Source organism: Poecile atricapillus, chromosome 24 (genome assembly GCF_030490865.1).
Source record: "Poecile atricapillus isolate bPoeAtr1 chromosome 24, bPoeAtr1.hap1, whole genome shotgun sequence".
Taxonomy (NCBI): Eukaryota; Metazoa; Chordata; class Aves; order Passeriformes; family Paridae; genus Poecile; species Poecile atricapillus.
The window spans coordinates 2,175,703-2,203,190 of NC_081272.1; the positions used below are offsets into that span (position 1 = coordinate 2,175,703).

General features: G+C 40.9%; 1 protein-coding gene across 3 annotated transcripts; it reads right to left on the reverse strand.

The window, feature by feature from the left end:
* KDM1A (lysine demethylase 1A) lies at positions 1-26,984 on the reverse strand. Of its 3 annotated transcripts, XM_058856722.1 has the most exons (20): positions 26,461-26,799; positions 23,577-23,742; positions 18,740-18,799; positions 14,839-14,972; positions 13,066-13,144; positions 12,065-12,157; positions 11,228-11,334; positions 10,298-10,379; positions 8,991-9,085; positions 8,012-8,154; positions 7,450-7,540; positions 6,696-6,830; positions 6,385-6,458; positions 5,600-5,711; positions 5,082-5,214; positions 4,157-4,344; positions 3,610-3,724; positions 2,336-2,463; positions 1,836-1,982; positions 1-823 (listed from the first exon to the last, which is right to left on the reverse strand). In XM_058856722.1, the coding sequence occupies exons 1-20, from the start codon at positions 26,743-26,745 to the stop codon at positions 638-640; spliced, it is 2,553 nt and encodes an 850-aa protein (XP_058712705.1). In that variant the 5' UTR covers positions 26,746-26,799; the 3' UTR covers positions 1-637. The 3 variants fall into 3 exon arrangements, with proteins under 3 accessions (XP_058712705.1, XP_058712706.1, XP_058712707.1); XM_058856723.1 differs by lacking the exon at positions 18,740-18,799; XM_058856724.1 differs by lacking the exons at positions 11,228-11,334; positions 12,065-12,157; positions 13,066-13,144; positions 14,839-14,972; positions 18,740-18,799 and having other exon boundaries at positions 26,461-26,984.
* Between the last annotated feature and the right edge of the window lie 504 nt (positions 26,985-27,488).

Consider the following 27,488-nt stretch of genomic DNA (forward strand, 5'->3'; position numbering starts at 1 on the left):
TCAGTACCTTTTCTTTTGTTGGAAGTATTTAATAAAACAGTATGCTTAGCATACTCAGTGCTACCAGGTTACTCTACAGCAGGATGCAGATGGTGTAGCAGCCAATGAACCATTTTGGAGAGGTGTGATTTGCTGTTACTGGTAGGCAAACAGTTGCCCCAAATTCTTGAATGCCAGACAGGAATAGAATTGGTCAAAAATAGTACTCTTCAAAACAAAGTCATTAAAAAAAACCCAGAAAGAAATTTACATACATTCTACACTAAGCTAGTATTCGTAGCAACCAGCTTCTAGAGGCCCTTGTGCAATTACCAAACTGTAAATACACACATAGGTAGAAAAAAACCCCAAACACCCTAAAAAACCCTCCAGCTATTTTGACTTCCAAGAAGCATCTGCAGAGTCAAAGTCCCTGACCAGCTTTGCAGTAAAGGGTTCTGTTTACACTGACCCATCAAATAGCTCAAAGATTTTGTAAAAGGCTGCCAAGCCAAAGGTCCAGCGAGCTTCTGTAAGGCCGTTCTCAGACAAGGCTTGCACAGTAACCCAGGCTGCTCTCAGCAGACGCTGCTACAAACTACTCGAGGATCTCCATCCCGTGGCCTTCGTGCTCCTCTTCTGCCGCCTCCCTGTTCCCTCAGAGGCTGGCAGCCTGCTGGGGGGGCACTCCGGGCGTGGGCTGCCGGGGCAGGGTGTACATGGCCCCCAGGAACTGGTCGGCGATGCGGCCGGCCTCCCGCAGCCCGCTGAGCAGCGCGCCGTGCACCGTGGCGGGGTAGTTGCGGATGGTGTGTTCACCCGCGAAGAACAGGCGAGGGATGGGCTGTGGGGAAACAACAGCAGGGGGTTTGCTCAGGTGTTTTCAGATTTTGCAGCAAATGATACTTTAAGAGTGTTAGAAGTCCTCTGAGCACAATCTCCATGAACGTCAAGGTGGTGCATAAAAGGCCAAACTGAACCTATTTTAAGCTGTGTACAAATTACCAAGAAAATAAAGCTCTACTTGATAAGCAATGTTTGCAGAGCCACAGAAGCAGAGGAGGGTCATGTCCCAGCTCTAACTGTAACTCTACTATCAAACATGCTTAGGAAGAATACTTTCTAATCCTGGGAACATGAACTCATAGCACAGTAAGCAAACAAAAACTTCAACATCTCACTTAAATCAGCAGTTTCTCTTTAAACTGAGACCTTAAACTACCCACAGAACCATAACAAGTGAGAGAAAAATAACTGTTCATATATTACATTCTGCAGGGAATAATTTTTCATAGCTGTGTGTATTAATCACTTGTATCATTAGAACAAGAACTCAAATAAAGCCAAAGCCACACAGCTTTTCCTAGCAGTGCTTTCAAAACTAATTCCCTCAACATGATCTGGAGATGACTCCTGCCTTCCCTGTGCTGGCCCCCACATTTGGAAGAGACATTTGATTCCTGTTTTTCTCACTCTGGCCTTCACCCTCTTTCAAATCACTACAACTCACTTAAATGTGGTGATGGACAACAAAAATATGGAGTATGAAATACAGGTATAATATTAAATACTCTGTTCAGACATAACCAAATATGAATAAAGATGAATAACATATTAAATTGCTGAATAAAAGATGAGCTTTCTGAATAAAAATGCTCTTTTTTTTTTAGCAAACAAATGGCACCAAACCTGTGATGACAGAATTCATGAATGAAAACATTAATTATTTTACAGGTCTTAATAATCCATCAATAAAATACAAGTTATCTAAACTTGTGTTTAGGTATGTACGCAAATTACTCAGAAAAATCATTCTGTTTTGAGGTTTTTCTAAAAATAACTAGGACATTTCTCACCTGTGGAGCACCTGGAATGGCTGGCCCTGGAGTAATTGGCTGAGCCATCAAATCATAGTCATTTCCAGAGGATCCAGCAGCTACGTAGGAGTAGGACCCCCGGGCCCACGGGTCAGCACGCCAGCGGGACACCACCGTCTCTTTAGGCTGAGACAAGACAGGAGCTTCAGGTGTTGAGAAAGTGCAAATTCTACAGTTTGTGACAAATACAAACAATGCAAATTGCAACAATATAAGGGACAAAGTCCTTGGGCTGACGTCAGTGGTGAAACTCCACATTTATATTCTGTGATAACACAAATTAATCTTTGATGGCAATTTATGTTACCAGACTCTACTGCTTGTAGATCCTCAGTTGGAACTCATTTCCAGCTGCACACACCTGCTGTGTGTGTACTGTTTCCTCTGTTTATTCTCCCATTATCAACAAGATGACAACACATGTTGATAAGGTTGAGAATACTGATAATTCCCTCTCCTTCAGCCCGAGCTGTACTGACCTGGGGCACAGCGCTGCTGCCAAAGATGCCTTTGAGAATGGCAAGGCACCGACCAACAATGACATCATCACTGATATTCTCCATGATCCCTGCTGCTTCTCCTGCTACCAAGGCCAACAAAATTGGTGCTGTGGGAGTGTAGGAGAGAAAAAAAAAAAAATTGAATTATTGAAACCGAACATTTTGATCAGAGAAGTTGGACTTGGATAAACATGGATCTGCAGTTAAGACATGAGGTTAGAGATTTAGATTAAACAAATCCTACAAAAGTAGCCCTGAATTTTCCACCATCATGTCAATATAGCAAAAAGAAAATGAATTTATATGTGCCATGGTACTATTTAGAATTATCAAGAGAACTCATGTATTAAAACATAAATAAAAACATCAGGAATGATGTTTCAGTGTTTCACAGTCTAACCACATTAACTGCTACCCAACTGTCCATGAGAAATTGTAATTGTTTTTGATTTCAGCCATCTGACTTGTGCTTCAACATGAGGTTTTACTGCATTTCTGTTTCATTTCCACCTGCTCTGCCTATCTTCATGAGAAGGAAGGCTTAGAATTTAGCATGTAAAGCTAATTTGTACATGGCATGATCTTTCCATCTAAACCATAACCATGACCCTATTGTTAACTATATAATAGAGCCATCATAAAGCCACAAAAGCCACATGAACAGCCTTGCTATCCAAGGCTCATTACTTGTATCCTCCAGTAAAATCTTACCAAACATTTTAATAATTCAATAGCCTAGAAAGGCACTTCCCTTGTACAGCAGCTTTTTCCAGTTAACAGAGAAACCTGGCCTGCTTATGACAGAATGGAAGAAAACCCACTGGTTATCTGCAAAACAAGTAACTCTTTTAATAATGCTCCTTATATATACACCTTTGCTTTTAGTCTGGTGAATGGCAGTAACAAAACCAGCACCCTTGCTGCAGGAATAGACAATCTATTGTGGCAGCACCAGCTACAGATAAACCAAAACTACCAATGGCAAAGTGCTGCTGTAGTAGTAATGGAATTTAACAGGCACAGCCTGGAACCCAGCATTAGTAAACTCACACTTATCTATGCGCTGCCCTAACCTACTACAGAACTGTCTGCAATCAGTTCTGCTGTTCTCTGCTTCCATTTGTCTTCCTAAAAATGCTATCTTCTTATGATACCCATATGTGAACACTAACAGCATTTTATGAACTGTTTTTTTCTAGATCTGAAACTGTACAAATAAGACACTGGCAAAAGCAGACATGCACTACAGCTACCTTTGTACAGGTTCCAAAAGAGGAAAAGTTCTCCTCTGCTTGCAGTAGTGCTCCCAACATGGCCAAACAAATTGACACTTGGATCCCAGAAGACACGATCAAAACACAACACAACCTAGAAAGAAAGAATCAAAAGTTAGGGAGAGCACAAGGGAAAAAGAAAAATAAAGACAATTACACTCATCGATGTTTATCACTGCACAGATCATGAAAGGGAAATCTGGTGAATATATAGTGCATATACATAATGCACAGAGGCATATGCCTACAACTGCCTTTCATAGGTTAGTGTGCTCTCAGAGTTTACCAATTTTCTGGTTAACAAGTTCTAACATATTTACTTCTGCAATTTAGTTCTTTTAAGCCTGTGTGGGAAATCAACAAGAGACCCTTACAGTTCCTCAGACAATGTTCATCATCAAACCGTAGCAGAACAGCTGTGGAAAAGGCATTCTTCCTCTGCCCCACCAGACACGTTCCACCCACATTTCAGATTCTCTCTAGGACAACCTCTGGCCTGCTGCAGTTCCCCCAGTGACAGTGGTACCTTGTTCAGGTTGCCAAATCCCATCCTCTGCACTGCAGAAGTTTTCCATTCAGGAAGAGGTGGCACAAACTGAACTGCTGGAGGCTGCTGTTTCAGCACTCCCAGGGGCAGAGTGCACAGCACAGCATCACACTTATAAATGAAGGTCTGGCTGGTAGATCGGGTATTTACAGCTATCACTTCACAGCCTGGAAAGGGGAAAGAAAAACAGTTTAACAGGCCATGAGGCAAGAGCATTGGATTAAAAATTAAAGAAATTACTATAATTACATCAGAAAGTAATTTGTTTATGGAGACAGCTAACAGTACTTAACTTGTAGGCAAGTTGTTACTGGCCATTTAGCTCTATTCCAGAAAACACAATTAAGGTAGCACCTGAAAATGGCCTTACTGGAATAAGCATAAAGGTTCATCCAGGTCAATAAATATTATTTAAATATATCTATAAATAAACAGTAGAAAAGGCTACTGAAAGTTAGCCTCATTACATTGCTCTCCCAGCTGACACTTTCCCAAGCCCAATGTTTTGAAGAACAACAAAAAGATACATTCCTTCCATTACATTCATTTATCCTTCAAATACCACGTCCTGTGGCACCAAGCCTTAAAGCAGTCCCAGACCCCTTACTCCAAATGCTTGAATGAAGTAAATAAATAAGAGAATAAATGTGAACAACCAGTAAATACAACTGAAAAAAGACTCTGTCAAATGAGTCACAGAAATAATCAAAAAAACATTCAAGATTAGTAAATCTCTAGCAACTACTTACACAATCCCAGTAAGAAATGTGGCTGTTTATCTAACTCCAAACACGTAAAGGGAGGGGTTTTACAATATCAGTCCTCACATCTACTTCCAGAAGCACTGAAATCTACTTTCTGTGCTCATACTCCCTCAAAGCAGTTTCCTGGGGGTTCCATGTACCTGATGCTGTGTAGCGAACCTGTCGAACTGCCGTGTTTAATTTAATATCCAGCCCTTCTGCTAAGGCCACTGGCACACAGGAATATCCATTCCTCACAGTCAAGTGACTGCCTGTGAATTCAAAGTCATCATCCTAAAATGAAGAGGCACAAAAAAGCATCTTTTCATAATGAAGTCCCCTAAGTCAATAGAAAACAATCAACAACTCTACACAATGGCAAAAAATATTTCAAAACCTTTTTTTAACAGAATCAAATAAATGTGGAATTCTTTCTGCTTGTTCATCAAGTAATAAGTATGGAAACTTTCAGCTGACAGTACTGTTAGAGATTGTTTTGGCACTAACAAAAAGCTGTCTGGTTAATTTCATCATCAAATAATAACCGCATAAGAATTCAGTACCTGCACAAAAGCAGACACACTAAACATTTAGAAACTCTTAACAATAGCAAACTTTCATGAGAAGGAAATTAACACAGTTCAAGTTTTTAGTGAATTGTTGAGTACTGACTACCTACCTGGTCCCAGTGCTTCAGTGAAAGTGTAGAAAGAGGTGTAGCATTAGCAAATTCTAGATTTGCAAAATGCCAGTCAAGTATTTGCCTGTCTCTGGATGACAAATAAACATCACTAGAAAACACAAATTTAACACAAAGACATTTAGTTTCTTAGAACAGGATATTGTAAATGCACTGCTTCTGAAAACTTCTTCACAAGTAATTTTTGAGTCTCTCCTTAGTCCAGAAATAAAAACATTAAAAAACAACATAGATTCTGTTTCAAACATCCAGACCTCTCTCATATAAGCTGAGTAATAAAACACAGCAAATTCAGGTTTTTAAAGCAGAGTTCATGTAAAATACTCAAAGGGAAGCTAAAAACTTCAGAAATAAAAAAGGTTACATAAATAACAGCTTAAGTAGCATGCATAAGAACAACAACAAAAAACCTAGTAAAACTGCAAAGAATATTCATATTCTACCAACACAAGTAGGATTGTATACTATCATTACTGATATTTAAAACCTCAAAAAGGTATTTAAAACCTCAAATGCCTTTTGAGATCAGGTTACTGCCAGGATTTCTATAGAATCAGCCAAGCTCAGAACCACCTTTTCTGTTTGGGTCACCTCTAAAAATGAGGAAGGTGAGTTCTAAAGCTGAGAGAACTCAAATTCTGTGTCTGTACCTTCGTATCCTTGAGTTCCCATAATAAAATTATACCATAGCATTTTTGAAACTCAGGGAAAAGGTAGTAAAAACTGCTTTTCTAAGTATTTATCCTTTTAGTTTGTATTTTTACCTTGGTGGATTGGCTTCAAGTTCTTGTAATTTCTCTTCCAGCTTCCCTTGTGTTTCTGCCAATTCATCATACTCCTATTAAGATTAAAAGCTAACATTAAAACCAGTTTACATTTAAAAGAGCTTGAAGACATCATGTAGGATCAGACTGGACCTAGCCTCGAGAAATCACTAGAAAAAAATCACTTAATGGATTTCATGGAAGCTAAATCAAGTTTATTTTTTTTAAAAAAAAACTTGGTTAATTAGCTAATTTTTGGCTGCTGATGTCCTGAGCAAAGACTGACATACTATATGTATGTGATCCTTTACCTTGCAAAGTGCAGTCAGATCTCTGTGCTTGCTTTTCACAAGGAACTCTGCTGTAATATCCCGAGGTGGCTTCACTTCTGATGCTTCCTTATACTGCTGATGAAGTTCTTTAATCTTCTCTTTTAAATTCACCATCTTTAAAGATAGAGCAGGAAAAGGAAGAAAGTTTAAAAAAAAACTATGAAAGGCAGATTTCAACAAGTTACTGTGTAAACTGGATATTCACCTCAAACATCATTGATTTCTTACTATGTTGTAAGTAATTTGAGAGCAGTCCACAGGTGTTTTTGAGAAATTTCCATAGAAAAAATGTCCATTTACCACAAGCAAAAATAATGGAAGTCGTCCTAAACCACTGTTTCTGTACTACAAATCAGACATGTAATGAAGACAGTCAACATTTCTAAACAGCCCCCAAAAGCTTCAGACAGTACCAGCATCTCTAAAGGAGGCTATGAAACATCACTGTTTATCATGCCTGTCCTCTTCCTTTCTTTTCCTATATTATGTTTTATGGTTTTCTGCCTAATCAATTTTTCTCCTCCTCAAGCAGGAGACACCTTTGTTCTAACAGAGCTTCTAAGTAGGTCTTAAGCCAAAAGATATTTTAAGAACAGCATTAATAGCAACTTTCTGATATTTTTATTTGGACTGAATATAAAAATATATAAATATCTGATATTTATTTTGTATGTTTTGCCACTTTCTGAGGAACATAATGCTTATCACCTTTTTCTAGAAGTCATCATCTGACCTTGTTAAGAAGATCTTTCAATTCCTCCTGTGTTTTCACAATTTTTTTCCAGTGCTCAATCTGCTCATCCTTCACATGCTTCTCCTGCAATCTGAAAAAGTTGAAAAGTGAGAGTCAGCCCAACATAAAATCCTTGTGTTAATGAGAAAATTTATTGTCACAATCTAATTAGTGGACTGCAATAAAACCACATGTCATGGGATATTTTAGTAAATACTTGTATGACAACTGGAAAATTAATGCAAGTTTCTGTAAATAAGGGATACATGACTAGCTAAAATAGTGTAAAGTTACCTTCTGCTATGAAAGGCCATTACAATTGCCACTAGCTTTCAAGTAGTGTCAGTGCCCTGTATGGGTGGACACCAATCACACTGAGTCACTTGTAGCAATGATTTTCAGGAAACTTTCAGCAAGAGAGGTTTGCTCCTTTAACCATCTATGAGATCAAGCAGCTATATTAAGAGGGTAAAGCTTACCTCTAGGAGCACCCTGTTTCAGGTATTTTTTTGAAATTTATCCACAAAATAGGGAAGTCTACCAAAAGGAGAGAAGTACTTACTGTATGACAACCTCCAGAGCCTGGCCTAGGGAGACAGGCTTATTATTGAGAACATTAAAATCCAGCTGATGACTGAGATAGGATGTGGCTTCCAGCAGACGATTAAATTCTTGCTCCACCATTTCATCTTTCTCTTTGGGAACCTAGGAGGCAAAAGAACAAGCATTGCTCTTAACCCATTCATAAATAATACAGCTGCTGAGAATAGCCCTTGGGAAAAAAAAAAAAATCATATCCTTAGCTCTCTCAAATGGTCAGACACCAAGGTCTGTACAACACAATGTCACACTTTGCCAGGATGGGCACAAGAAGAGCTGTCAAACCACAATGACAACAGATCTCTCTTGCAAGAGAAAACTAAACTGCCTTATGGGCTCATAAGATTTCCTTACTGGAAAATAAGGTGTGTTCATCAGAGCTACAGAAGCTTGCCAAAAGACCGACAGTAGGATGGCTCTACACAATCACAAGGCTTTAGAAGGCTTGGCATAGCCCAGTGAAGTGGACAGACAGTAATTTATCCTCTGGAATGGTCACTGTGAGTAAGAACTACCAATGCAGCTTTTCTAGGATGATGGAAACACTGCAGGACATGTATGGAATGGTGGTATTTAACTGTACTGATGATACTCAGTTAAACAGTGAGCGCTGCCAGTGTGAAAATACCTGTTACATGATGAGAGCTCAAGTGATGCAAAGAGCAAACCTCACATCTGTTAAACCGCGCATGGCTTAAACAAAGGAGAGAGAAACTTGGCTTCCACAAAACCTCTGAAATGCAAAGGTAAAAACTCATTTGGAAAGAGAAGTGTATGTGCAGGTATGCTACAAAATTACTAAATTGCCTAAAAAGGGACACACACCTTCCTTCTTCCCCCTCTCTGGAAGCCATCTCAGGCTAGGCCAGTAGCCTGGTAACAAACACACTTGAGATATTACTTCTTTTTAAGAAGATTCATGGAAACAGGATCAGACTTACAGCTTGTCCATTCGCTTCATAAAGTGGACACTTTTGTTTGATCTTTGCCAGTTCCATATTTACTTGTTTGCTGACCACAGCCATGGGATTTCCTCCTGGAAAAGATTTTATATAGTTTAACAGAGAATTCTGTAAAATTTGTCTGCAATTAAACAAAAACTCCACAGTTAAAGTAATTTCAGAGACTAAAACACTAACTCCAGTGTATGCATTCCAGTGACCTGGTGTAACACTGCCAAAGGTCTGCACTTCACAGTGATTCCTGCAATGAGGACATGGGAAAAACCCACCCACCAAATACCTACTTCCAGTATCTGAAGGGGTCCTACAGGGAGGCCAGAGAGGGCCTTCTCATCAGAAACAGTATTGATATGACATGGGGTAAGGGGTATAAACTGAATGAGGGGAAATTTAGGCTGGATTATTAGGACGAAATACTTTCCTGTGCAGACGGTGAGATACTGGAACAGCTTGCTCAAGGAGATTGTGGATGCCCCAACCCTGGCAGTGCTCAAGGCCAAGCTGAACAAGGCCTTGAGTAACCTGATCTAGTGGGAGGTGTCCCTGTCCATGGCAAGGGTGATTTGGACTAGATGATCTTTAATGTCCCTTCTAACCCTTAAGATTCCATGGTTCTATGAATTAAACATAAAAATATTACAGTCTTTCAATAGGCAAACTGAAATCTGTTTTTCCATGACTGTGCACATGCAGTACTTTGTCTGGAACCAGTTTCTGTATGGAATTTAGTAAGACTAATCATGAGACAGACGCCAAATTAAGGCTGTCAGTAAAAATGGGGGTTCATTATAGGTTTTACAGTATTTTATCATTTCACTACATTGCTGAAGGATATTCCACACTAAACACTTGCCCATCTTCTTAGCAGAGTAACCATGTCAATAACTGCCATCCCATAAAACAGTAATAAGTAGGAAGAAATTTGGCTTGTTTTCCATTATTTTTACAACTATTTTTGAAATCAGTGAAGAAAGTACTTTTGGGGTTTAAACTCTGTAGAAGGGCTTTCTCTTTAGAATGGCTCTGCATTTCCCCATCTCCCTTGTTTTTCCATGTAAATTGAAATAATACATTCTGCCTCTTTAAGGTCTTACCCATCATATATAACTTTGTTATTTATGAAAACTATTAACTGCCAAAAAGGCTGAATAAGAACACACACTTTTTTAAGAGTTGAAAGTACCCAATTATTTTGGCCATGAAAGAAAACAGCACTAAGATTTCACATTTACAGCATCTTCCCCCTCAGTTTTCCTCCCTGGTCTTTTTGATTTTGAAAAACTCACCCAGTCCTGTTACCACCATTGCTCCTAGATCAGCGACGTAATTCCCTTTGCGAAAGGTGGCAACTCTTCCTCCTACTCGGTCCTGTCAAAAGCACAAGATATTAAACCTCCAGTTACATTCAGTAAGACATCTCACTGAAATATACTGAAATATAATCACTGAAACATCTACAAAACATGGTGCAAGTTTTCTCTTAACTGAAGGGTCAATAAACAGAATGTACACTTTTCCAAAAAAACTCAATCACAATTATTTTGCCTAAGTTAAGGAATAAAATGTTTAACTAGCATTTAAAAAAGGAGAAGAAAAGAAAAAAAGGAAAGAAATAGAAAAAAAGTTGCCTAATCAGATTTGGGCAGATTTCACTATATTTCCAGCAGGATCCACTGTGATTCCAAAGCCAATCCCTTCAGCTGCCCACACACAAATTTAGTTATGCACTAGATTTCCTCCTCCCCCTGATGCCTAAAGATTTTTAGCTTTATATATATTTTTTTAATATCTGTAACTTTGTAGACTGTCAATACACAGCTATAACTTCCAGTGCTTTTCTTACCCTCTCCCACAGTTTAACAAACTCTTAATAATAGACTCCTGAAATTCTGTTTAGTCTTCCCTTTAGTCTAGCACTCTGGACTTGCATTCTGCTGATGAAAAACCAATTTCTAATCATGAAAGAAGGTCATTTTAAGGTGTAAGCACACCTTAAAGGTTGTTCCAGGTGTAAGCACACAACACTAGCACCTGAGTATCAAGCCCAGCTCTGAGAAAGCATCAGACAGCTCCCATCAAGAACAGATCTGCTCAGTTCCTTGTGAGGCTAGTTCAGCATCAGCAATTCATCCTGACTGACACAGCCCTGTCCTAGTACTGAATAGGTTTACTGGTTAAGTTGCCATACAGAAGTAAAATAGCACAAAAATTCATACTCTGGCTTCCAGAACTGTGACATCCATTCCAAAACTCTGCAACTGGCGAGCTGCTGCCAACCCAGAGACTCCAGAACCAATAATGATCACCTTTCCTGTCTTCTTGGCTAAAGATAGAGAAAAATCAGCTACAGTAGTCCTTCATATGTGCACTACTAAATTGCAAACAGTCATATAAAAGTTGCATTTAAGAGATATCAAGAACAAAAACAGCTTTCTTCTCATGAGTAGTTCTGACAAAACAAACTCTTTAACAAAAAGAGAAGTGTAATTTGATATAATAATGGAAAAGTAATTCTGAATGTAACACTGAGACAGGTACAAGGAAAATACACTAGCAGTACATCTGGGACAAGGAAGAAAACAGGAGAAAAAATGCTTCCAGACAACTGTCTGAAAAAGAATGCAATTCATATTAATTACTGGGGACAAAGTATCATAGTTTTATTTACTTCTGCCCCAAAAGAATAAAACTTAAAAAGGGCAGAGAAGTTCTCTTGCAAAATTCAAGAATCAGATGAGTATGTAACAGACCTAAGTACAATATTGTGTTTCTGACTTTAAATGAGGAACCAAGATAACTCATTAAAAAGTGACAGTCACCGAATTATCTATAGAAGATTTGCCAAGATTTTTTTCCTCTCAAAGTGATTTACATAAATACATGGCTTCTCTATACCAAAATATAACACATTAACATCAACAGTCAGATGGCTTTCCGGCCTTTTTTTTCTTTTCTTAGCACTCCAATTCTAAAAAGCAATCAAAAAAGTGTCCTAAGAAATCATGGAACAATAAAACAAAACTTCAATTAGAAACAATGCACAAGTTTCCTACTTGGAAGGGGCTTCACTCTTTTGTAGATCCCAAAGTTAATCAGCCCATGACGCTCCAAGTAGCTGTGAACCCTGTGAACGAGCACTGTGTCACCTAAAAGAATATATAAAGTTTCCAAATTATTCTGCATGTTCAGCAGCACATATGTACTGAGGACATATTCACAGCAGCAATCTGGTCAAGTCCCACTAAACACATCCTGCCCTACAGCTCTGCTACTGACCCACTCACCCTTCTGAGGAGGCCTGAGGCTGCTTTTCTGAAAAACACCCATGCTGTACTGCAGTTTTGAATCCTGCCTGAAAAGCTGTACAGGACATTAGGTGCTTCTTTTACTCTAGTGAAGAAGAACACCTTTTCTGAAACTGCAAAATCCCAAGATAATGACACAGAATTGTGATTATTGGTATTATGCCAATACTTACTGCAGCATTGAATTCTCATTTTTATTTTTAAAAGCACAGTAATTCACTATTTTGCAATCCTTGACTGTATATTTGCATGCTTTTCAGCACTATTTTCTTCTTCAATTATTTTTTTTATGGCTGCCCTCCACCTTTTCCCAGTTTATTGGGATCTTGTCTGAGAAGTGTGGAATGGTCTCCATTTGCAAGCAGTAACTCCTCACTCTTCTACTGCCTTTTTGCATCTCAGTCTGTTTAAGTCTTAAAAAAAACCTCCCAAAAAACCGTATGATTAATAACATTTTACAGCTGAAAACCACCAAGAAGCCATAGCAAACCTTAAAAGCTGCACATGAATTAACACTACTGTAACAATCCATCTTTTATGAATCCTGGTAGTGGTATTTCTTTACCAGACAATGAACTCCACCAAATGAGAACCATGAGTATAAAATGCAATATCCCAGTCTATACACAACCACTCACGGAGCTCCACTAAGGACTGAAGCATCTGAAGCAGCTTTTCCACAAACAAAAGTGAAAGAAAACAGCACTGATATATACAGTATGATTTTGGCAACGAAAAACTTGACTTACTATTATAAGGTGCTTCTAATTGTTGGATAGTTGCTTCAAATGTCAGCTGAATCTTTGGGTTATCCAACCAGAGCTGCAGCTGTATTTAAACAAACAATACAACATGTCATGCTAAGCAATACAAAAGAGGTGTTTTGCAGGCATGTGTGTGCTACCAAATACTGTCAGGAGATGAAACCCTCTAATGAATTTAACTTTGGCAAGACCACACAAGCCACACTGAACTTCACCTTCCAGTGTTCCTTAAGGTGCAATACAGTCTGAAATTCTCACATCATTTCAAATAAGAGGAACCAAGGTAGCACAAAGATGTGTGCAGCCAGCAGTGTCTTTTTGGCACCAGATTTCATATTTTCATAAAGGCTACAGCTGCACTTATCATGTTATAAGGTTTATTGATCTCTGACATTTAATGATCCAATCCATCTTCACCAATATAAAACACGACCATGGGACTACACTGGCCACATATACACAAAAAAAGCATATTTACAAGACATTTACAGTTCAAAAATCAAACAGGAAGAATTGTCTATGATATGTTTGTATCATATCACTTTTCACATAGAAAAAAAAAAGGAACTGTTTTCCCCACAGAACTCCTACTTTGTAGCAGAGAGGCAGGAGTTAATAAATAATTTTACTGTTCCATGCCTAGATCTAGGTCATACATAGCACTTCCACTCCATTATGTATTCTGTAATTAGTCCTTTATTTGGGTATTTCTCTAGAGTTGTATTACTGAGCTTCACAGTTCCTCACAGAGGCCAAATTTAAATGGAAATCCTACAACGATAATGAATAGAAATGATCAAGAAATAATTTCTTTATAATTTGGGAGGCTTTTTGAGGCGAATGGCTAATTAAGAGGCTGCTCACTGCAGTTTGCAGCTCTGCTGAGCACTGGGTTCATATCAGCAGTTCCACAGCCTCTGCTATTCTCACTGGAAGAGTTCCTCTCACAAGCCTTCCTCAAACAGGATTCCTGCTCAGGAACTTCTCCAAGTTCCTCTGTAGTGAATAAGGCCCACAGACCAGCAGCACTGCTTTTTCCTGCAAATACCTCTCTCCAGTAATTTCTTAGTTTCAGTGGAAGGTTTTTCTGCTTCCAATATATTTGTTAAAGGATTACTCACTATTTATTTTGTGCAAATTGTTTTCCAAACTCTTTGGCATGCTCTGGCCTGTTTTTACCCATCTCATGACTTCTCAGAAGTTACAACTTGAGTTAGAGGAAAAATTTACAGGAATAGCAGAAGTCATGCTCTTAGCGTGAAGATGTCCACCACACATAAATTTTAAATAACTTAAGTTATTAAGCACTGGGTGCTACCATGGTCAATACCCCATGATGTTTCTTGGTCATCTTCAGTCTGTGAAAAAACTGAGTGGTGCATAAGGTGTTTTGTCTCTTAACTATAGTAACATAGCAATTTTTGAAGTATTTCTTGCTTTCCTACTGAAATTTTCCTAACATGACTTCAATTTTCTAAAATATTCTTTTCAAAATACAGGAGGAAAGCCTCGATCCCTGTTTTGGATGTTGTAAATACCCCAGAGTTTCTTTATGCTGCTCACAGCACTGCTTTAATCAAGAACTGGACAGCACATATCTTAACAACTTGAGAGCATGACAGGATGCCAGAAATTCAACCCCACTGTCTCAAAACCAAAAATTCCATCAACTGCTAGACATGGCAACTGCCATAAAGCCTTAGCAAGGTACACAAATTTCCTACCCTTTTTTCACCAATACTTTTACAACAAACTTACGGTGCGGTTCCTGATGTACAGAAACACCTTCTGAGTCTGCTGTGGCCCACTGATTATATCAGGGAAGCAGGCAGCTTCTTGAGATGTCATACGGTCATGTGGAAGTCTACTCTGGAAAGCTGCACCCTCCACACCTACAATAAAAAGACAAGTAGTCTACAGGCACTGCAAAGGAACACTACCCTTCCTAGCCAGTGCTTTCAGGCATGAGGTGATATGGTAGCCAATTTCATGAGATGCTTTCTTTAGTCCTTTTATTTACATCTGCAAGACGTACAGTGTCCAAGTTAACAGTTCTTTGAATTACAGGTATCTAAAGATAATGAAAAAGCTACACTACAGGGGAGATAAACAATCAAACAAAACCCCCCAAAAAACAAAGCCTGAAAATTCAGTGGGACGGGGGCACATATCAATACATTATATATAACACACACACATACACACACACACACATATATATATATGTACTAACAATAAAACATAACTATTTTAGATGCTGTCCTTAATTTGTGTGGTTTCCAGTTTCTACAAGAACCAGAAAACCATTTTAGAACCTGTTCAAAGCCAAAATATCTGTAATATACAAGCACAGTGTCTACCATCCCCGAGACCTGCATCTCAAAGCTTAACTTGCACTGACTTCCTTCAGCTAGAGGAACCCACCTTAAACTCTAATTTTGCATATCTGATATACTTACAGCACACAGTGCAATGAAACACAATCACACTTAACACATTTCCTGTGCTCCCTCTCCAAGTGCTGCCTACAACAGATTTCCTATTTTTCTTTTTAAACACTCCACATGTAAAAGACTGATGCTGAACCCATCCAGGAGAGGTTTTCTCTATGGAAAACATTCATACAGGAACCAGCACTTCTACCAATTCCCATGCTGGCAGTGATGTAACTACATTTCTATACCCTGCTTTCCTCAGTCTCTGATGTTGTACTATAGAAAAAGTGACAAACTAAGACACAGCTGCAACAAGTGCTACAGCACGAGTGCAGAAAGCAAATCCTGCAGGCACGGAGAGCAAAACAAAGTACTGAGATGTGAAATACAGCAAGAAAAACATCAATCTCCTATGTCCTAGAAGTGATTTTGATCAGGACAGAGGACAAGGCATTCAATCTAGAAAGATAGAAGCCAACACATCCCAGGGGCAAAAACCCCCACAAGTAATACAGTATGATTAAGATCACTTGCTGAAACTGGAACTGCTCAAAAGATTACAATAAATAGCAAAATAAATACAAGCTTGCAGTGTGTTACACTAACCAAGACAACCGTTTAAGAGTTTGAAGTTCATGTACAGCAGTACATGTAAATGCACCAGGGAGAGGAATTCCCTGCTTTTAGTTCTGGTGCCACCACACACCTCTTTAATTTCCAAGCATTTTTACTTCCCAAAGGTGCTGAAAAAAAAATTAAGGAAGGAAATGGTTGTGAAATTAACAAAAAAAACCCAAAGTAAAACCATAACAAAAACCCCCAAAACAAACCAACCAAAAACAACCACACAAAAAACCTAACTAAACAAAAAAAAAAAACCCACAACAAGAAGGAAAAAACCCCAAACCAAACAAAAAAACAACCAACCAACCAAAAAAAAAAAACCCTGGCAACCAAAAACTCATTCAAAAGTAAAGATCAAAAGATCTGTGTGATGGCTCAAGGTAAAGAAAACTGTCTGCATTTACATCATTTACACAAATTTTACAAGAAGAACTTAGTAACACAAGCTAGAGAGTATTGCAAGTAAAATAAAATTAACTATAGGAGAAGTTGACATACCCACAATGTTTCCTGCACTAATATTCACCTATGGAACAGAAACCCACAGCTCTACTACAACTTCAGATTCTCCAGCAACAACCATTCCCCAGCCCCTCTGCTGTCCTCCCAGCTAACCTGGCCCAAGTGTGCCAAAAGCTGCACAGGAATGCACATGCTCAATGATGAATTCTGTAAAACTGGGCAGAGAAATCAAACCAGTTACCAATTCTCTGATACTTTATTAATGCTAACGATCTTAATTCAGGTTCTAGATTCTCAAGTGCTAGCAAAAAGCTCAGCAGCATAATTTTCAGAGAATGGCCAGTTAAAGACCTGAAATGCTGAACCAGACTCTCTCTTATGGGTTTGGGCTAAAAGAAGTGTGCTTCTCCAGGTACCTGCTAAAAAGTCATGTACTCATCAAATACCAGCAAACTCTCAGATGTGTGGACTTAAGGCAACTCAGCAGTTTCTTGAAAAGCTTTGGGATTTATTTCTTCAAACTGAGCAGCCACAGAACATGGTGCTGCTACCAGCTTTGAAAAGAACTCCCAAGGTGGGTTGAGTTGGTGGGGCTTTTAAGGCCATATACCTTTCATAGCAATACCCAAACTTTAAAACTAGAATAACAGAGTAGCTCCAGATGAGCACAGGTACTCAGGAAAAAAAAATAAAGAAAGAAGAAACAAAAAAAGCTAATAAAACAACCCACAAGAGTGTTCCATACAAGAATTTAGAAAAAGCATAGCTATTAATAGCAAAGATAGCATTTTTATTTGGCCAACCACTGGAAGATCTTATAAGAACTAAATGTCCTTGAATTTACTTCTGCAACTACAAAGCTCAAATCTAAATGGATTTGGATTTCAGCTGACTAAATCCCATTTCACACCCTTACTGCTTGTATTTCATGAAAGCCACACTTTACAGGGATTACCAGTTCAAAACTACATGTTTCTCCTTGGGAAGGTTCTGCCTAGACTGGATTATCAGCTCCTCTTCACACACACTTGTGCACACACACTTGCCCATTTCCTGACATTCAGCACAAGCAACTAATTGGCTGAAATTTTGAGCATTGAGTTTCTTCCCCACAGAAGAAATCCTGAGGGATGCAGCTCATTTGAAGACTGTTACTAAAACATCTGCAGATGAACACACTGAATGAAAGAATTTTGGCTGTCAAATTGGTTGTTAGAGCATACTCTCAGCATGTAACACAAAATGCAAAATATGCAGAATTTCCTATCAGCCAATGCCTACCTAATAATGAAATAGGCAATGCATCCTTAAGCCCATGAGCCATAACAGCCAGCACTTCCATGCAAGTGGTAACATCCATAACAGTATTCGGCTCCCTTACAACAGCAAAGGATGCACTCTTAGATGAGTATCTGAAGTTCTATTTGCTTCAAAAAGAGCAACTTGGAGGTTCAGAATAGGTTCTGGAGCCTTTGACTCTTGTTTAAAACCCTAATCCTGAAGTGAGAGCAAAAGCAGCAGAGTTGGAGGAAGATTTTAAGTAGCACTCCAAGTACTTAAGAGTAAAGACACCAATCCTGTAAATGAAGCAGTGAGTACTGCCAGCAGCAGTACCAAGGCCAAATGGCAAATGAAATTCACAATCCAGTCCAGTGAGCAGCAGACTACGAATCTGCCCAGCACACAATCTCCTGGGCTAAGTGCTGGCACACAGGTCAAACACAAACCCTTTCAAAAGATAAAAAGTTAGGAGCAAAAAGGTACTCCATGCTATAATTTCTTCAGCAGATTAGAAAAAAGGGTATACTGTTCTAAAGCTCTCAGTGTCAATCTAGGTGGTACAAACTGGCTAGGTAAGAAGATTTCTGTACATTTAGACTCCTCTGAACATGAAGAGGAGTGGAGGGATGAGAGATCGGCCTGAGGCATTTCAACACAGGTTAGCTAGCGCCCTTTTCCACAGTTGTGATAGACATCAACTGAAATCTCAATACCCCACACTTTTTAAACAGGTGGGTACACAACTCCTGCATCTCTTGCTAAATTTGGGACAACCACACCCATGCGCACTTGCAAGCATCAATCCCTATCCTGGCGGCTCTTGCTACTCAGTGGCAAGCATCAAACGCCACCCTCACCTGATGCTTGGCCGTCTCCATACCCTCCAGAACTGTCGTCTTGAAGTCCTCCTGCTTGCCCTGTGGAAGGAAAGAGGAGAACTCAGGGACCTTACTCCATAAGTTAAACCATACTGGACATAAAGGCCCGGCAGTTGGCGTTTTAGGTATTAAATTTCACCAACTAACTAAACCCATTTTCTGAGAATCCCATCTTCTGGAACCTAGGTTCAGGGCACCAAAAAATTATGTCCTAAAGTGTTATCCAGGTTACTGGAATGCTTTACATCAGATTTTATGGGAAATAAAGAAGTACACCATACATAGCATTCCTGGTGGCTAAATACTTTTGATTTTTCAGATGGATACCATCAGATTCTATGGATCTCAAACCCTAAGAATTTGATAATCTTGCCTTTGATGCTCCCAAGTCTCCCCATATCCTAAGGAGATAATTTAAAGCATTTTGAAAACCCTCTTATGTTCAGGAGACCCTATTTTTTTTTCCCCCATAAACCCTTCCTTTAAGCTTGACACTAAAACAATGCTTGAAAGGCTCAGACCACTTATTTTGGTTTCAGTACCCTTAATACACCCTCAGTGTTCTAACACACTAAGATTGTCTTTGAAGCCATCATACCATTGATCAGTGATGTGATCAATACCCAGCACTGAAAGACATCAGTCTTTCAACATTCCCAGTGGTGGAAACGTGAGGAAAGGCTAAGCACTCATCTGAAAGACCTGAAGAAGACTCACAATTACCTCAGCCTGCAACGAAGTCCTAAACAAGACTGCAACAAAAGCAGGAACAGAGCACGTTGAGAAGAGAGATGAGTACAGCTGCAGTGTCTGCAGGAACAAAGCCCTTACACACTTCACACACTGCTCACGTCACAGGAGACACCAGTTCTGAGTTGAGCTCATGAGCAATATTCTTCCACCATCAGATGGCTGCCTGAAATCCCTTCACCTGCAGAGCTCAGGAAGCCATGGCACACTCCAGATGGCCCAGTGCTGTACAGCTGGCTCCTGCTGTACCAAGGCTCCTTCAAACCACACGCTTCAACAATCAGCAAGTCCAAACCAACACGCAATGAAACACACTGCAATGGTCACAGGAATGGAACAGCCGCTTCCTAGAGCACAACTGTTCAGCTGTAATCTCCAAACAGGTAAGAGCAAGGTCTAACCTGAGGCTAAACTCACAATTATTAATACTCTTGAGAATCTGGCTGAACAATTTTGCCAGAATGTAATTTAAGGCTCTTAGGGGACACACTAACTGAGAAGAATTTCATCTGAACTACAGATTTAACCCCTAAAGCAAGATACAGAAAGTTAAACAAAAGTTTCCATACTGTGCTAAACTGGATTAATCTAGAATATCACAACATTAAACATCTACAGATAAACCAAAATAGGAACTGAAACAAGACAGACATTTTCCTTCAGTACAGAAGAGAAGCCATAGTTAGGACTTGTATAAAATTAGTCTGCCAGCAGGGAAATAAAACTCACAGAGAGACTGTGACAAATAACTGTATTTTGATAGGCCTCAAAAGACCCAAGTTAGGATTCTGTGAATACACATATCTGCAACAGCAAGATATAATTTTTCACTTGATCTACATTGCAAGTACTTTATTTTGCAGGGAACATTTTCAAGACTTGCTTCCATTCTGGGAGAGACTAACACAATTGAAATATGAATATTTACAGTCAAGCATAGGCCATTGCAATAAGAGTTTCACCTGTGCCTTCCATAAATTAAGAAATTAAACTGATTCTGACTTAAGTCTATGGCATTCATAATCCCTGAATTAACACTGACAATGAGCAGAGGGGAAAAAACTGCTCTCAGCTTACTTACAGAAAGAAATCAGAATCTTCCTCTTCTCATCACTGTTACTTATTGTTTGGACACAATTCTAAATGCTACTCAGTCTGAGCAGAGAAGTATGGAAACAAGGTCTGATGGAGAAGATTGCCTCTCCTTCCCTGGAAGAAAGGTTCTAGCTGTAAAGGAACTAGCAGAAAGCAAACCACTGATCCCTGTTAACACCAAACTACTGCAGCTCAACAGAACATGAGCAGAATCTGCTCAAAGTCTCGAGGCAATGAGCTGAAGGTGAGAGACCATGAGCTGAAGGGCAATGATGAAGAAGGTCCACAAAAGAATCTACTTCATATAATTATCCACTGTCTCAAAGTTAAGAGCAGCTGCACATAAGTATCATAGAGTACTGAAATTATTTAGGAAAACAGACCAGCCAGATAAAATAAAGAGACAATGCACCACTAAGTTTGACCATTTCCTTGATCTTAATCTTGACCATATTCAGTTCCTTGAAAAACAGCACCTAAAAATATAGGATTACCACAAAGTAGGAATACTGACAACACTAAAAGGCCAGGAGCTAGTTAGAAAATCCTCTGTAGTTCTAAAAATAAAAATTCAATTTGGTGAGGAAAAATAAAACAAAGATTCTTAGAGGAAAAAACCCAAAAAACAATAAGCAAGTTCCTTGATTCCAAAAGGGATACTGGCAAACAAGAACACAAATGTCATCAGTCAGCACTGAAAGGGAGTTTGGAATCTTTTTGCTATTAGACACTATTCCTCAAGCAAATAGAGAAGAGATACTCTAAGGAAGTTATCTTAACCATGAAATACTGTCACACACCTTTTAAAACTGCTCTGCAATAGCATGTAGTATATCTTGCAATCCAGACTGTAATAGCCAAAACACCTGGAATTCCCCACAGCTGAACACATGAATGGAAACTACTCAAGGATGACCAACATTGTGCTGTCACCTGTAGTGTGACACTTAATCATCCCCTTCACCATAAGCTGTCTGAGGGGACAGGCTAATAAAATACCAGATACTAGCACCAGGACATTTGTAAGTTGCACAATCAGGCTTTTCAGCTCAAAAGCTATAATGTGACAACTTTATGTGTCTACTGCATTACCTGCATTTTTACAGGCTTTAAACACAGAAATTAGTTTTTTAAGGTCTGCAATGAAAAAAAATCAACAGTAATACCCAGGCTAACTAAAATTTTAGATTTTCAGTATGTAATCCTACTCTAGTATTACTTTCCAATTTAGTATTTCTTATTGAACACTTCAATTTTTCCTTCAAAGTGACAGAGAGAGAAAATCTCAATTATAAACACTGCTTTTATGTATAGCAGACTCCACGCCGCCTCCTCCTTCTAAAGGGTGGCTGAATTAGAAGTTTCAATGCACTTTTAACAGCCAGCATAAGATGACCTGATGTTCTTGACACCTATATTAATAAAGACAAAAATAGAGAGATCCACAAACATATATAGTGTCAGAAACCTTTAAAATTACAGCAAGAGTAGCTATGGAAATCTGTCTTTTTACTATTTTATTGCTTCATGCATATTCACAGAATTTCTAGGAACACAGAAATTATATGATGACCTGAAATCTATTCATTTCTAGGCAGCTAGATACAGCCTGTTTGAAAATTGATTGTATTCAGACAGCTAAATACAGTCCTTGCAAAACAACTGTCTATCAGGCTGTTGTGTGTATAGAACAGCATGACTTATCACTGCTGATCTTCCATGTTTCCTCCTTCATGGGACAAAACCTGCTCCACTGTACTTCACTGATTATGCCTCAAACTGATTTCAATAATTATTCTTAGAGGCACAAAATGGAATCTGAGAGAAATAAAAAAAGTGTATTAATATTAGGTCTCAAGGACTAAACATGTCATCTAAGCTAAATGAAACAGTAAGCTTAAAATACTTATTTAACTACACCTATTAAAATCCCATTTTTGCTACATCAGCTACAACTGGGGTGGCAGGATTCTTATTACTGCAAGTATTTCAGTCAAGCATATGAGTTATAGTATTCCTCAATCGAGGCAGGAGCCGATAGCTGCAACAAGGAGAGGCTACAGTGGCAAACTGCAAGGGATAAAACACACCCAGAGCTTTTCATATTTTTTCTGCAACTCAGGGTAGGTATTCCCAAGCTAACATCAGTCCTATGTTCTCAAACCTGTCAGACAAAAAGAAAATTAAGACAACTGAGGACTAACAGTGACTTACATCAGTGATGAACCTGCAAACACTTAACTACCAGACTTCAGCTCCTGTCTAACACCAACTAATATACACATTATCTCATGAAATCTCTTGACTCTGAACTTTGCAAAAGCATGACCCTCCAGGCAGCTGAGTGATACCTCACCAACAGACTTGACTAATGCTGGCAGCTGTAAACACAATGGTACTGCTACTACCACAAATTTCAAAAGCTGCCTCCTGAACAAGACTGACCAAAAAACTTCTCAGTGTAAAGTGAAGCTGTAAGCTAACAAGGAAAGCACTGAAATTTAAGCAAACAGTATCCAAACAGAACTTAAGATTAGAGTCATAGTTTAAAGCCACAGGAATCACAGTAGTTTAAATCTGCTCTGCATAACAAACCCCCCATGAACCCAACCTCTTTTCTCTCTGAGGAATAAGCGAGTGTTCGAACATGAGCAGGTGTGGCAGTGGAGAGCCAGAGAGGCTGTTCTGGTCAATAAGCTTTCAAAGACAACTCAGTAAGAATCATGAGAATCTAGCACAAGAGATTTGGCTTCATTTGGAATTACATTAATGTATATTCCTATCTTTATCAGGCTGTTCTGCATTTCTCCCCTCCTTCCACATATGGGGCCAGCAAATAGAAACACTGTAGAACAATTATTCAAAACCAGATTGAAACCAGACATGGGATTCATGATGCCACACCCGGCCCTAGCTAATTTCTGTTAACAAATCAGGTAAACAGTTTCAGAGAAGGTCCCTCTCTACTCACCAGACGGCTCCTCTGGCTCACTTTCATTCTCTTCTTCTGCAGGAGCTGGTGGAGGTGGTGGGGGTAGTTTTTTCTCTTTCTCAGCTTTAGCATTTCTCTCTTCTTCAGAGTAATACTCATCTTCTGACAGGTTTGCAAGACTCTCATCCATCTCTCTATACTCGACCTGTGAAAAGCACAACAGAACATAAACACACTGAAGATGCCTCTAAGTCAGGCTACTAACATTAATGATCCAAGTAACAAAATTGCTTACAGTTGAAAGAAAAGGCTTGAGTTACCTTATGCAGACTCTTATTGCAGATACCATGTTATAAAATGCAACAAAGCTCAACAAGTTCCAAATGTTTTTGCCTCCTCCTAAAAAAAATGTCTTTCTATAGTAGGAACTTTCTACTCAGTTTATGTGTGTTATATCATCATTTAACCTCTCTGGTTTCCTTTCCCTTCCTTCACAGCCCTGCCAAGGGATAAAAAGCAGCCCCTGTGTCCACTCCATGTGTTTGAACTTGAATTTCATCTTCTAAGCACAGATGACCAGATCTGAACACAAGATTTCCTGCAGAAATCCCACCTGTGCCCTCTATGGTCTCCTGCTTACTGGGAATCTTGTCCTGGTACAGAGGCTCACAGCTGCTTCCTTTCTAGAATGGTCACACTAGTGGCTCAACACAAGAAACATCCTTTCCCCTCATCCCCCCAGTCTGTATTGCTATGTGTGTCTTGTTCTGTTACTATTCTCCAATAAAAATAAATAAAATTATCAGCCAAAAAGACTCACTCCAACTTGAAGGAACATGGAAATCCCAAGAACTGGCCTGGAAGGGCTACACCTCATACTGCTTAGTCCACTAGGTTTTAATCAAAGGAAAGAAGTTCTGTATACTGCTATTAAATTTCCATACTGATTGGAAAGGAAAAAGCATCTCTCAATATGCAGCCATGGGAAAAATAAAAAGAAAGCAACTAGTGATCCTCCAATATTCAACAGGTCAGCTTCCACCAGGAAATGACAAAAACAATTCTGGGTTTCTCACCAGAAGAAAAAATCTTTCATAGTACAAGTTCAGTCCAAAAAAGAGCAATAATGGGCACAATTAAAAGTAGCTTTGGGAAGTGTGTGTACAGGAAACCCTGGATTCTTTAAGATACTAACATATTCCATGATCTGCTATCTTTTAAATATTTACATTCCACAATGTCCAGCATATTTAGTTTTTCACACTGTTGCACCTCCAGGACCTCCTGTGAGCTCCCACTCTGAAGCAAGTAACAGTGACCACTCAGCACGTCCATACATTACCACGGGTATTTGAAGCCACACAAAATTTAATCTGCTTCTGTCCAAAGGCCCTTTGAAGTCTCCCATTCCCTTTGAGCTTCCACAACTTTTGAAGAACAATCAAGTTCAATAAAAAACCCTAAGCTTTTCTCTAGATTTATTTTCAACCTTGATACCCTCCCAAACTAAGCTCACACCACAAACGTTCATGGGAAGGTGGCCTCATGCTGGCCTGAGTGCTCAAGGGGACAGATGGTGCAACAAGAGACAAACAGCCTTTGCAGATGGGTATTGTCAGTGCAAAGAAACATCACCAATACACAACCCACATAGAGCACTAATTCAAACTAGTTAACAGACTGCTATAAAGAAGGAATGCTGAAGACCACAGAATGGTTTGGACTGGAAGGGACACCTTTCACTAGACCAGGGTGCTCCAAGCCCTGTCCAGCGTGTCCATGAACACTTCCAGTGACAAAGCAGCCACAGCTCTAAGCAACATGTGCCAGGGCCTCAACACCCTCACTGTAAAATATGCCTTCCTTATGTCCAGTCTACACCTCCCTTATTTTGATTTAAAAGATGCACTGGACTGATCTACCCAACAGCTCCTATGTGCAAAGGACCAGTCCAGCTATCAGATCACACAATGGCTCTGAAGAGCCCCATTCAATGCAACAGGACAAAACAGTTCCAAGAAGTAATTTCAGCTTCCATGTCAAACACCCCAACCCCAGGCACAGTCAAGATCTTCAATATCTTCAGAACGAAAAAAACCCATAATGTTCTCGTATATTCAGAAAAACAGACGAAATTTACATACTAGAGACCCAAATTATTTTACAGTTAGGTTTCATTGCCAAATCTCACCCTTCCGCAGCCTTGACTCAACTCTCCCAATACCAATGGAGGGAAGGTGAGGAACAGTGGACTGAACATGGTCATCACCTTCACAACCCTGCAAAACCAGCATCATCCCATGTAAATGAGCCGCGAGAGGCTGCATCCATATACCAGAGTAACAGAAGGATTTGCTGACAAAATGTAAGCTCACGAGCGCTCCAATGCACTGCCATGGATTTGGGGTGTTTTTAATGCTCGGTATCCGGTCAGGAACCGCAAAAAAAGTTCCTAAACAGCTGCAGAAAGCTCTCCTTTATGACAGGGCACGAGTCCTCCGAGAGCCCACGAAGGTGAGCTAGAACAAGCGATCTAGATCTTAATCTTAAACCAACGGGGCCTCCTGCGCGCCCGCGTTTGTCCTTTGCACTCGCAACACCGAGATACCCGTCCCCTTCGGAAGGAAGGGCCGGCCGAGCGGGACCGGGACCGGGACCGGGGCGCCCTGAGGGAGGGCCGGCCGAGCGGGACCGGGGCCGGGACGCCCTGAGGGAGAGCCGGCCGAGCGGGGCCGGGGCCGGGGCGCCCAGAGGAAAGGCCGGCCGAGCGGGGCCGGGGCCTGGACGCCCTGAGGAAGGGCCGGCCGAGCGGGGCCGGGGCCGGGGCGCCCAGAGGAAAGGCCGGCCGAGCGGGGCCTGCCGGCCCAAGCGTGTCACGCACGAGGCGCCACCGGGGCCCACAACCGGACCGTCCCACACCTACTTTGGCTCGCTTGCGGCGGCTGGTCCTGCGGCCCTCGGGGGTCTCGGCGATGCCGGTGGTTTCGGCGCCGGGCGCCGGGGCGGCCCCGACGGCCGAGGGCTCGGACACACCGCCCGGAGGCGAGGCCCGCGGCGGCTCCTTCTTGCGGGGCGTGCGTTCCGAAGCCCCGCCGCTATCCGAAGAGGAGCCCAGGGCCCCGGCGGCGGCGGGCGGGGGCACCGGCGCCTCTGGCCCGGCCTCGCCGCCCGCCGCCGCCTCCGCGCCCTTCTTGCCGCCCGCCAGCATCGCCCCCGCCGCACAAAGGAGCCGCCGGGGCTGCGGCCCCAGCCCACGTCACATCCGGGCCGCCGCGCGCGCACCCTGGCGGCCCCGGGGCCGGTCCTGCGCCGCAGCGCCCCCTGCAGCTCGCGGCTCTCCTCGCACCGCGCCCGGCCCGCGGAGCCGCCGCCGCCGCCGCTCCCCGAGCGGGTCCCGAGCGGGCCCCGGCCTCGCACGGCGCTCCCGGCCATCGCAAACACACCCGCACACACAGCGACCCCAACGCTCCCCAGCCTGCACACCTGAGCCACGTGCACAGCAGCAGCACCTGCTGGCAGCAGTAAGGAGCCCTGCGGCCCCAACAGCCCTGTGTGAAGAAATGGAGGCCCTTGAAACGCTTTGAAAGGGAGACGTTTATGCCTATTTCACCACGGAATGGTTTGGACTGCAAGAGACTTTAAAGCTCATCCTAAAACATGGCCAAAGATACCTTCCACTATACCAGGTTGCTTCAAGCCCTGTCCAACCCGGACACTTTCAGGGATGGGCAGCCACAGCTTCTCTGAGCAACCTGTGCCAATTGTCCTTCAGTAAAGGATTTCTTCATAATATCTGACCTAAATCTACCTTCCTTCAGCTTAAAGCCATCCCTCCCTGTCCTGTCTGTCACTCAGGGCTATTGTCCAAAGTCCCTCTCAGCTCTCTTGGAGCTCCTTTAGGTCCTGGAAGGGGCTCTAAGGTCTCCCTGGAGCCTTCTCCAGGTGACCACC